This window comes from Mustela putorius, unplaced genomic scaffold (genome assembly GCF_011764305.1).
Source record: "Mustela putorius furo isolate JIRA1106 unplaced genomic scaffold, ASM1176430v1.1 tig00000129_pilon_pilon_pilon, whole genome shotgun sequence".
NCBI lineage: Eukaryota > Metazoa > Chordata > Mammalia > Carnivora > Mustelidae > Mustela > Mustela putorius.
The window spans coordinates 14010839-14023601 of record NW_025421290.1 but is presented as its reverse complement, the minus strand read 5'-3'; the positions used below and the strand labels follow the sequence as shown (position 1 = coordinate 14023601).

Below are 12763 nucleotides of genomic sequence, written 5' to 3'. Positions count from 1 at the left end.
TAAAGACACAAACGTAGTGATCCAAAGGGGCACATGCACCCGAATGTTTACAGCAGCAATGTCCACAATAGCCAAACTATGGAAAGAACCTAGATGTCCATCAACAGATGAATGGATCAAGAAGATGTGGTATATATACACAATGGAATACTATGCAGCCATCAAAAGAAATGAAATCTTGCCATTTGCGACAATGTGGATGGAACTAGAGCGTATCATGCTTAGCGAAATAAGTCAAGCAGAGAAAGACAACTATCATATGATCTCTCTGATATGAGGAAGTGGTATGCAACATGGGGGCTTAAGTGGGTAGGAGAAGAATCAATGAAACAAGATGGGATTGGGAGGGAGACAAACCATAAGTGACTCTTAATCTCACAAAACAAACTGAGGGTTGCTGGGGGGAGGGGGTTTGCGAGAAGGGGGGTGGGATTATGGACATTGGGGAGAGTATGTGCTTTGGTGAGTGCTGTGAAGTGTGTAAACCTGGCGATTCACAGACCTGTACCCCTGGGAATAAAAATATATTATATGTTTATAAAAAATTAAAAATTTTAAAAAAACAGCAAAGTTTGAAAATACTATAAAATTTAATATTTCAAATAAATAAATACACATTATGCAACCTTCAACAGGATCCATTATCATCACATAAAAACACTGATATGTGTGTATATCTTCTAGGAATGTTAAAATTACATAGTTGTTGACTTCTATAAAGCAAGCCACCTATCACATATTTAAGAAAGCATTAATAAATTCATTACTTAATCTCATACAAATGTTTTATATTTGCTAAAGCCTACCACAATCCATAGGGCGCAAATATTGGCCAACTATTTCTAACTTTTGTGTTAGACAAAGTTTTTTAAACATTAAGATAGCTGAGAGAATCAACTTTACAGAGCTTAGCTTTTCTCAGGTATCTGACTTGGAGGAGGAGAGAGAGAAGTCCAGTGAAGTTATGAGAGATCACATTGTTACTTTTCTAGAATGAAAAAATAAAGACATCTCATTTTTGACGATACACTTACAAGTCAAAATGGGCTCTAATACAAATGTATGTGAAGAGGTTTTGAAGAATAAATTGGATATCCCAGGGGAGGATCAGCTGCTTGTACTGTAAGGTTTCTTAAAAGTAGTGGATGAGCTTGTATACTATATCGTTCCTCATCATCGTTTGTGGCATAAAGCAATTCCCATGACAGATTGGCCCACTGACCTTTAACAGCTTCAGCATTTAACTTCCCAACTTGGATCAGCAATTCTTGAAGGGTAAGTACTCTCCCAGTGTAAACACCCTTCAGAGTATAAAAGGTGGGTGGGAAAGGAGAAGACAAAGTTACCTTCAGGCCTTTACATTTTATTTGTAAATTTAGAGAAAAATTCCATTGTAGTTAGGCAAACTTAAACAAAAAGTGGTATATTAAAATATACACAAGAGTTCCTTGTCTTCAGAATCAAGATTCACTTTTATTTGGTAGCTCTCTGAATAAGCTTGATGTGACAGCCATTCATTCAATAACCTAAACAGCAAAATCTCAGCTACTTCTGTTTCCTTTCCTTCTCTATTCCTTCACCCCATCTGGCCTTAACAATGCATAAGTCATAGATAGTAGTCAGTGGACAATCACACAATAAGTTCTTTTTAAAAATTTTTGAGATATAATTCACATTCCATACAATTTACTCATGTAAAGTGTTTAATTCAATAGTTTTTTTTTTTAGTATATTCAAATGTATACAAGCATCTCCAAATTAGGACATCTTCATGATCTCAAAAGGAAACTTGTGCTCTTTAGCTATTACTCTCTTATCCCATCATTCTCCCAGTTATAAGCAACCACTTACGTACTTTCTATAATTTTGCCTTTTATGAAATTATCATATGAATGGAATCATAATGATGGTGACTGGCTTCTTTAGCATATTTTCAAGGCCCATTCATTCATATATCAGTACTTTATTCCTTTTTATGGTAGACTAACATTCCATTGCATGGAAAAACCACATCTGTCTGCTTACTGATTCATCAGTTGATGGACAGTTTGGTTGTTTCCACCTTTTGTCAGTTATGATTAATACTGTAATAAACATCCATATAAGAGTTTCTATGTGTATCTATGCTTTCATTTTTCTTGGGTCTATACCTAGAAGTGGAATTACTGAGTCATATGGTAACTCTAAGTTTAATCATTTAAGAAACCGCCAAAATGTTTTCTAAATGGTTGTACCATTTTACATTTCTGCCAGCACTGTGTTAGAGTTCTAATTCTTCACATCCACCAATACTTATTATTTGCCTTTTTGATTTCAGCCATTTTAGTATGAACTTGTATGAAGTGATACCTCACTGTGGATTTGGTTTGCATTTCTCTCATGACAAATGATATTGAACGTCTTTTTATGGGCTCTTTTATTGCCCCATTTGTATGTCTCCTTTGAAGAAATATCTATAGAGATACTTTGTTCATTTTAAAATTAGCTCATATTTTATTTTATTTTTTTTTCTTTTTTTCCCCCTCCCTTAGCTCATATTTTAAATAAAAACACCTTTTTATTATTGCATTGTAAGGATTTTTAAAATATTCTAGTAACAAGTCCCTTATCATTTATATGCAAATATTTTTCCCATTCTGTGAGTTGTCTTTCCACTTTCTTGATTGTATCTTTTGAAGCACAGAAGTTTTTACTTTTGATGAAGTCCTATTTATCTATTCTTGTTTTGTTTTGTTTTCATGCTTTTGGTATTATATCTCAGAATCTACCACCATATTTAAGATCATAAAGATTTACTCCTCTGTTCTCTTCTATGATTTTTATGGTGTTAGCTCTTATATTTAGAACTTTGATTTATTTTGAGTTCATTTTTATATATACTATGAAGTAATGGCCTGCAGTTGGTTGAATGGTATCCCTCAGAGAAGATATATCTCCAATCCTAATCCGTGGTACCTGTAAATCTTGTTTAGAATATGTTTTTGCAGGTGTAATTAAGAATCTTAAGATGAGGTCATCCTGAATTTAGGTGATCCTAAATACAGTGGTTATGTCCTTAGAAAGGGATACAAAAACTGACATGGGGGTGGATATAGGAAAGGTGTCCATGTGAAGACAGAAACAGAGATTGGAGTTATGCTGTCACAAGCCAAGGAATACCAGGAGTCACCAGCAGCTGGAAGAGCAAGATTATTCCCTAAAGCCTCTGGACAGAGTATGGCCCTGCTGGCATCGTGATTTCAGGCTATTGACCTCCAGAACTCTGAAAGAATAAACTTCTGTTGTTTCAAGCCACCCAGTTCACAGTAATTTGTTGTAGCAGCTCTGAAAACTAATATGGGGTCCGATGACATTCTTTTGAATGTGGCTATCTGTCTCAATACCATTTGCTGAAGAATGGTCTTGGCAACCTTATTAAAATCAGTTTATCAAAGCCACATGCATTTATTTCTAGTTTTGAATCAATTTCATTGATTTTTATGTCTACCTTTATGCCATTGCCATACTGTCTTAATTGCTGGTCTGTACTAAGTTCTGAAATTTGTGTTAGTCTGACAATTTTCAGATTGTTCTATATATTCAAGGTCCCTTGAAATTCCATATGAATTTAAGAAACAGTTTGCCAATGTCACAAAGAAGCCAGCTGAGATTCTGATGGGTATTGTACCAACTCTGTGAATCAACTGGGGAGTAATGTCATCCTATCATTTTGAGCCAGGAACATAGGATGTTTTTTCATGTTATTAAATCTTAAATCATTTCTTTCAACAATATTTCATAGCTTTTGGAGAATATGTTTCATGCTTTTCTTGCTAAATTTCTTCTGAAGTATTAAGTAGAATTGTTTTCTTAACTTCATTTTTAGATTGTGTTTTAGATTTTAGATTACTAGTGTATGGAAACATAATAGATTTTTGTATGTTTATCTTGTATCCTATAACCATGCTGTACTTAATAGTTTTAAGTTTTTTAGAGAATTCCTTAGAATTTCTATATGTAAATTATTTGTGAATAGAGATTTCACTTCTCCCTTTCCGGTCTGAGTATCTTTTTTTTTCTTGCTTAATTACCTTGGCTAGAATCTCTAATATATAATGTTTAATAAAAGTGTTGAATAAAATCCTTTACTACTGATCATAAGTGAACTATCAGCTTTTCACCAATAAGTATGATGTTAACTATGGATTTTTCACAGATGCCTTTATCAAATTGAGGAAAACTCCTTACTATTCCTAGTCTTTGGATTTTTTTGTCAAATCCTTTTTCTGTGTCTACTGAGATGATTATACAGTTTTATTTTTTTTATTCAATTGATATGGTATATTACGTTAACTGATTTTCAGTGTTAAGGCAACATTAGATTTCTGGGATAATACCACTTGGTTATGGTTTTATAATTCTTTTATATGTTGCTGGATTCAGTTTGCTATTATTTTGTTACAGATTTCGGTAACTACATTGATAAAAGATATTAGCCTGTAATTTTCTATCCTTGTAATGTTTCCTTATGCTTTTGATATCAGGGTTAATACAGGCTTTAGAGAATGCACTGGTAAGTGCTCTTTTTTTCTTGAAGAGTTTGTGAAGAACTGGTATTATTCTTTAAAGTACTTGGGGGGGCATATGGGTGGCTCAGTCATTAAGCATCTGCCTTCAGCTCTTGTCATGATCCCAGGGTCCTGGGATCAAGCCTCTCATTGTGCTCCCTAATCAGTGGGAAGCCAGCTTCTCCCTCTACCACACCTCCTGCTTGTGTTCCCTCTCTCACTGTCTATCTCAAATAAATAAAATCTTTTAAAAAAATACTTGGTAGAATTATGTAACAAAGCCATATAGTTTTCAGATTTTCTTTACAGTTAGTATTTTGATCACTAATTCAATCTCCTTAGTTGTTATAGGTCTGTTCAGATTGCCTATTTCTTCTTGAGTCAGTTTTGGTAGTTTGTATTTGCAGGAATTTGTCCATTTCATCTAAGTTATATAATTCACTGGCATAAAAGTGTTCACTGTATTCCTTTGTAATCATTTTTATTTCTATAAGGTCAGTAGTAACATACCTCTTTTTTTCATTTTCTATTTCATAATCACTTATCTTTATTAATTTCTTTCTTCTATTTGCTTTAAATTAAGTTTACTCTTCTTTTTCTAGTGTTATAAGATGGAAGGTTAAGCTATCGATTTGAAATCTTCTTTTTTTTTTTTTAAAGATTTTATTTATTTATTTGACAGAGAGATCACAAATAGGCAGAGAGGCAGGCAGAGAGAGAGAGAGAGAGAGAGAGGAGGAAGCACAGAGCCCGACGTGGGACTCGATCCCAGGACCTTGAGATCATGACCTGAGCCGAAGGCAGCGGCTTAACCCACTGAGCCACCCAGGCGCCCCTCTTTCTTCTTTTTAAATAGACACTTTAAAGCTATGAATTTTCCTCTAAAAACTGCTTTAATTGCACCTTTCAAGTTTTGCTATACTGTCTCTTCTTGCCATTCATTCATCTCAATGTATATTCCAATTTCTTCTTTGACCACTGGCGATTTAGGCACGTGTTGTTTAATTTCCACATATCTTGTTAGTTTACTCTGCTAGTTTACTCAATAAACTGTTATCTGTTTAGTTTACATATCTGTTAGTTTACTCAATTTCTTTCTCTCACTGATTTTTAATTTCATTTCCTTCTGGTCAGAGGATACATTTCAATCATTTAAAATGTATTAAGTTTGTTTTATGTATTAGCATATGATTTACCCTGGAGAATGTTTCATGCACACTTCAGAAGAAGATGAATATTCAGATGAATAGAATATTCAGATGAATATTCTATTGTTTTTAGATGGAATATTCTACAGTTGTCTGTTTGGTGTTATGGGTTTATAGTGTTATTCAAGCATTCTGTTTTTCTGTTGATCTGCCTGTTTGCTCTATCCATTACTGAAAGTAGGGTTTTGAAGTCTTAAATTATTATTATTAAATTGTCTACTCCTTTCTTCATTTCTGTCAATTTTCCTTCATATATTCTGGTGGTTCATTGTTAGCTGCATACACAATTGTTCTAGCTCCCCGATGGACTAACCCTTTTATCACTATAAAATGTCCCTCTTAATCTCTAGTAACATTTTTTGTTTAAAAGTCTATTATTTTCTGATAATAGTATAGGTACTCCAGCTTTCCTGTTGTTGCTGCTTGCCTGATATGCCTTTTTCACCCTTTTACTTTGTTTTTTTTATCCAGCCTGACAATCTGCCTTTCAACTGTTTAATCTTTTAATGTTACTAGTGATACAGCAGGATTTAAGTCTGTCATTTTCCTTTTGTCTTCTATATCTCTCCTTTTTTGTCCCTCTAGTCCTCTTTTACTACCTTCTTTTGCATTAAGTGAATATCTTCTAATACTGAATTTTAATTTCTTTAGTGATTTTTTTCGCTTAAAATTAAGTTACTTTCCTCAGTGATTGTTCTAGGGCTTGCCATAAATAACTTACCAGAATCAGCATTAGTTTACACTAATTCTGGTGAGATAGGAAACAATAATCCTGTATAATTCTACTCTCCTTTTGCCCCTTTTTGTGGTATTGTTATACGTATCACACCTATAATGTTTCAAGCCCAATAATTTATTATTATAATTACCATTTTATATACTTTTATGTCTTTTAAAGAAATTTAAAGGGAACAAGTATATATTTATCACTTTTGCTACGTTAGCTTCTTATTTATCATTTCTGGTTCTCCTTTATTCCTATGGATTCAAGTTACCATCTGGAATCATTTCTTTTGCTAAGTACAGCTTTATTTCCATGGACTTCTATTCTGCAATCACTGGCAAGTATATTACATTTCTGTATGATAGAGGCCCAACAATACATTGATATCAGGAAGCATGATACTACCACCTTTGGTCTTATCAAGATTGCTTTGGATATTAGGGGTCTTTTGTGGTTCCATACAAATTTTAGGATTGTTCTATTTCTGTGAAAATGCCACTGGAATTTTGATAGGAATTGCGGTGAATATGTAGACTGCTTTGGGTAGTATGCACATTTAATAGTACTAATTCTTCAGCAGGGAGCCTGCTTCCTCCTCTGGCTCTCTGCCTGCCTCTCTGCCTACTTATGATCTCTGTCTGTCAAATAAATAAATAAAAACTTTAAAAAGAAAAAAATAGTACTAATTCTTCCAGTCCACCTTTCCATTTATTTGTGTCTTCTTCAATTTCTTTAATCAATGTCTTACAGTTTTCAATGTAAGGTCTTTCATTTCCTTGGTTAAACTTACTCCAAGTTATTTTATTTTTTAGATGTAATTGTAAATTGTTTTCCTAACTTCTCTTTCTGACAGCTTGTTATTGGTGTATAGAAACAACAGATTTTTGTGTATTTATTTTGTATCCTGCATCTTTACTAAAGTTGCTTATTATTTCTAAGTTTTTTGGTGGAGTACTTAGGATTTTTTATATATAATATCATGTCATCTGCAAATAGTGACAGTTTTAATTCTTCCTTTCCAAATTGGATGACTTTATTTCTTTTTCTTGCCTAATTACTGGGGCAGGACTTACAATACTATGTTGAATAAAAGTGGCAAGAGTGGGCATCTTTGTCTTGTTCCTAATCTTAGAGGAAAAGCTTTTAGCTCTTCACCACTGAATATGATGTTGGCTGTGGGCTGTCATATGTGACCTTATTACTGAGGTACTTTCCTCCTATACCACTTTGTTTTTTCTTTAAACATGGTTTCTTTCAGTCCTTTGAACATTTTTATAATGGCTACTTTGAAATCTTTGTTAAATCTGCCATCTAGTCACTCATAGGCAATTTACCCCCCCCCCAGTATATGGGTCTGACTTTCCTGTTTCTTTTTATGTCTTATAATTTGTGTTCAATATTGGACATTTTATATAACACCACTGCAATTCTGAGGATTGACCCTTGCCCCCATACCAGGTCTTGTTATTTATTTATTTGTTTAGTAAGTGGCTGGATCGCTTTAGTGAAGTTAATGCCCACTCTCCCTACAAGTGTGAAGCCTTTGATTTTGGTTCCTTGGGGAGTGCAGCCTTGTGAATGTCCACAGTTAATCTGAGATAGCAGTAGTTTTAGCAGGGCTCACTTCATCTGTTAATTGCTCACACCCAGATGCTAAGCTCCAATGATCGCCAGGTGGTTGCTTTATGTTTTCAACAATGTCCTGGGAAGTAAATTGTTTCATAGACTAATCCAGTTAAACGTGGGCACATTTTTTTTGACCCCAGGAGGGCTCTTCTCTACTGTTTCTTCCCCTGGTTCTGTTTACCTACTCAGCCTACAGTTTAGTTTATGTCTCTAACAAATTTACCAGTAGCCCCTTAATTACTTTTTACCACAGCTCCATTGTTTTTGAGAGCATCTTAGGTGTCAACGTATCTACACCGTTGCAAGTGAAATAATTTCCTTTGGGAGAAATTTAGAAATTGGTTTTGTTTTGTTTTGTTTTATGATTGACTTCTCCCACTGGGCAAAACCTCTTAGCCAGAGCTCTGTATCTGAGGGTGAGACAACAGCATGCTTCTCCCTGAGAGACATCTCTGCTTTAGGAGGCAGAAGGCAGCAGTAATCTCAGGTCTTCTTGACTTGCCTCTCCTTGTGTGGAACCTCCACCTTCTATGAGGTAAGGCTGGTCAGGGCCCCATTATTCTCAGGGGCACCAAGTCCACAGTAAAGCCTCTATCCAAAAAGATGGGGTGGCCAAAAAGGAGTTCTCACCTCTGAACTACACATGCTCAGAACCTAGCCTCACAGCAGGTAGCTGGAGGTAAGATAAATGCTAAAGCTCTGACTCTCCCAGGAAAACAGTCTTCCAACTAGGAGCAGAAGTGAGAAGGAATCCTTCTTGTTTAGATCAGTCTGAGGAGTTTCTGTCTTGCTGAGTTGGGAAGGAATGGGATCTTGGTCCAAATACTGCAGTCTCTCACTACTCTTATTGGGTTTTAGTTGAAAATTTGAATAAATATTTCTTCCTTTGCAAATGCCCTTAGGATCATTTCCAAGTCTTTAAATGGTTGTTTTTTAAAAACAACTTTCATTATTTTTGATGGGGAGGAAATCTACAGAGCTCTTCAAGCTGCAATGCCAGATACAGAACCTCCAATGAGCGTGTAACATTGAATCACACTGTGCACATCTGATGACATTTTAAATGTAATGAGAACCACCATGTTTTTCTTTTTTTAAAAAAAGTTATTTCCTATTTGGAGTCTCTGAATTTTTACAGGTCAGTTTGCTTCAGATAAAACACTGATGTCAGCAAAAGGAATACTTTGCCACTTACAAATTAGTTTTTCTTCTAGGAGTCAAATCCAAAGTGATAATTCATGACTCAGATTTGGCGTAGGAATATAATCCATTTAGCCAAATATGTTATAGCATATTAAGTCTACTTGGCTATCTTAGTGCAGTTATTGCACATTGGCTATACATTTTAAATTAGCTCATATTGGGTTTGCAAAAGTAAATAATTAGTCATTCTAGGATTGTACTATGCTGGCCATGAAGTCATGATTACAAAGGCCTTAATGATATGATTAATATATCCATACCCATAATGTTGTATCTCTATCACTTAAATTTTAGTTTTTTTAAGGTCAATACAGGAAAATGTTTAAAAACACATTTTTAAACTTACCATATTAGGGTCATATCCCAGAGAAAACAAGTATGGTTTTTCTTGTAAAATTGCTTCCTTCCACTTTTCATCAGATACCAAACCAATGTACCAGTCAGTTTCATATTCTTCAAGGCAGTTAGTCAGCTCTTTAAAGTCTTCTATTGGACCTAAACTTGCTTTATCAATCATTAGTTTCAGAGTATACCTTAACAATGGAGAAATAAAGAATTTTAGAAGTTTTAATAAAATTTATAAAATCAACTTCATAGATGAAATAGACTCTGTTCAATCTATATTTTTAAGACATTGCACTAAAATCATACATATTTCAGATAAAAAGATCAGGAAGAAATGATGGAGTGAAGTAAAAAAAATCCAGTAAGTCAAATGAAAAACAGGTTCTCCATATAAAATAAAAGGAAATGGAAATTAAAATGTAATCCTGATATAATCACTGTACATACTAAGCATTTCTTTTATTTTTAGGAAAGTGATTATTATTATTATTTTAAAATATTTTATTTATTTATTTAACAGAGAGAGACACAGCGATAGAGGGAACACAAGCGGGGGAGTGAGAGAGGGAGAAGCAGGCTTCCCACAGAGCAAGGGAGCCTGATGTGGGGCTCAATCCCAGGGCCCTGCGATCATGACCTGAGCCTAAGGCAGACGCTTAATGACTGAGCCACCCAGGCACCCCAGAAAGTAATTATTTGTTATAGTTAGAAATGAAGAAGTATCTCCTTTTAGGTTTTGTTTTTTTTTTTTTAAGTCAGTATTTTTCTGCCAGTTACAGTTTATGTATAATCAAAATGAATTACCTGAAAGCTTTCAGTGCTAGTTGGAACAGTTCTGGCTTTTCTGTGAGCCAATCCAAGGCAAGAGACCAAGGCAAAACGCCACTGTAAACTCTCAATATATGACCAGGACTCGGAACCATATTGTCTACTCCAAATAAACTAAAATAACAAGTCATTACTGCATGAACATAAAAGTCTTTTAAAACTCTGTCCTTTGCAATTTCTTCCAGGACACTTGAGGTATTTTCTTCTGAATGAAAACATTCCAGCTGCTTTAACACAAATTGGTACCACTCTTCTGGAAAGAGTGAGCTCATCTCCCTCATCTTGGAATTAGGCAAACAGCTAGATGTCCACTCTTCAGGTAAGCGTAACAAGTGAGAATGAGAACAACTGAACTCCACAAGGGGGATATATGCCACATCTTTTTGTTTTCCTTTGTCAACAACAGGGTATCCCAATATAACTGACTTGTAAAGACTGTTTTCAGGAACTGTGCCTCCAGAATGCTCACCAATACCCTGAGACTCTACTGATCCTGGAATAGGAAAATTTACACCTGGTACAACTTTTAATTGATCTTTTTCTTCTTTTCCTTTTCTGATAGTTGGCTCATCACCAAAAACATTATCATCAGACCAATCATCCAAAATTTCTGAATTTAAACTATCTGAGTCTTCTGGGGTTTGGGTTTGTGGTGAAGTATTCAAAGCAGGCAGGATTATTAGAGATGCTTGCCCTTTATTTTCAGTTTTGTGAACAACCTCCTGCACATGAGGCCTTCTGGAACAGTACTGAAGAAGTATCCACACAAGTACTTTAATAAGGTCACCTTTAAATTCTTTTAAATTATCATGAGAATCGATTATGCCAGATAGAACATTCCTGGCATCAGAATAGAGTTTTACTGGCAAAACAGAATAGGGTGTCAAGACATTTCCAAAGTGTTCATTAATAGAACATACTCTTGAATATTCTTGTTCAAAGGCACTTTGAAAAACTTCATCAACACTTTGAGCTTCAGCAGTATGACAGGATGTCTCTTGCAATTCTAACCCCTAAAGAAGAAAGAGAAAGTACTTGAATTTATGATCACTTATTACATAGAGAAAAGCAACTACTTTTATATATTCCCATGGATTGGATTCTCATAATGAAAATATGGAAAACACACACACACAAAATTCCTTAACTCAAGAGCTACACATTTACTCCAACTTATTGGCACTTCAACACATTTGATGCTGCATATAGAGGTTAAAAGTTATGGTACTACTTTATGGGGTGCCTGGGTGGCTCAGTGGGTTAAAGCCTCTGCCTTCGGCTCAGGTCATGATCCCAGGGTCCTGGGATCGAGCCCTGCATCGGGCTCTCTGCTCGGCAGGGAGCCTGCTTCCTCCTTCTCTCTCTCTACCTGCCTCTCAGCCTACTTGTAATCTCTGCCTGTCAAATAAATAAATAAAATCTTTAAAAAAAAAAGTTATGGTACTACTTTAAAGGAAATGACAGAAATGCCACTAGAAATTGGCAAAACAATTTAATTGACTATGACCATAATTTTGAAAGACTATACCTATAGTGAAGGTTGAATCATACTTACAAAATACTTTTCTTTTTTTTAAGATTTTATTTATTTGATAGAGAGAGAGAGAGAGAGAGATTGAGAGAGCACAACCAGGGGAAGTGCCAGAGGAAGAGGGAGAAGCAGGCTCCTTGTTGAGCAGGGGATCATGACCAGCCCAAGGCAGATGTTTACCTGGCTGATCTACCCAGGTGCCCCAAAAAACTTTTTTAAATATAAAATTTTGGGGGGCGCCTGGGTGGCTCAGTGGGTTAAGCTGCTGCCTTCGGCTCAGGTCATGATCTCAGGGTTCTGGGATCGAGTCCCACATCGGGCTCTCTGCTCAGCAGGGAGCCTGCTTCCCTTCCTCTCTCTCTGCCTGCCTCTCCATCTGCTTGTGATTTCTCTCTGTCAAATAAATAAATAAAATCTTAAAAAATATATATATATATAAAATTTTTTGGAGGGCAAAAGGCAAAACTGGAATTATTTAGCATATACAGTAGTTTTCTATCCTACTTTAAATGGCAGCATTATTCTACTGTGGATATTCTGGAATTTATTCAATCATTTTCCTGTTCCAGTTATTTATTTATTTGTTTATTTAATTATATATATTTTTAAGATTTTATTTATTTATGTGACAGAGAGAGAGAGAGAGAGAGAGGTCACAAGTAGGCAGAGTGGCAGGCAGAGAGAGAGGAGGAAGCAGGCTCCCTGCTGAGCAGAGAGCCAGATGCAGAGCCTGATCCCAGGACCCTGAGAC

At 35.3% G+C, this 12763-nt stretch overlaps 1 protein-coding gene across 3 annotated transcripts in view; it reads right to left on the bottom strand.

Moving 5' to 3' along the window:
* Nucleotides 1–571: 571 nt before the first annotated feature.
* PCNX4 (pecanex 4) overlaps nucleotides 572–12763 on the bottom strand; it is a 30436-nt gene continuing 18244 nt past the window's right edge. For all 3 annotated transcript variants that reach the window (XM_045070114.1, XM_013056732.2, XM_045070120.1), the window contains 3 exons: nucleotides 10458–11494; nucleotides 9655–9841; nucleotides 572–1301 (listed from right to left, as the gene is read on the bottom strand). In XM_045070114.1, coding sequence (XP_044926049.1) covers nucleotides 1050–1301; nucleotides 9655–9841; nucleotides 10458–11494 — 1476 coding nt within the window. In that variant the 3' untranslated portion in view covers nucleotides 572–1049. The remainder of the gene's footprint in view (nucleotides 1302–9654; nucleotides 9842–10457; nucleotides 11495–12763) is intronic.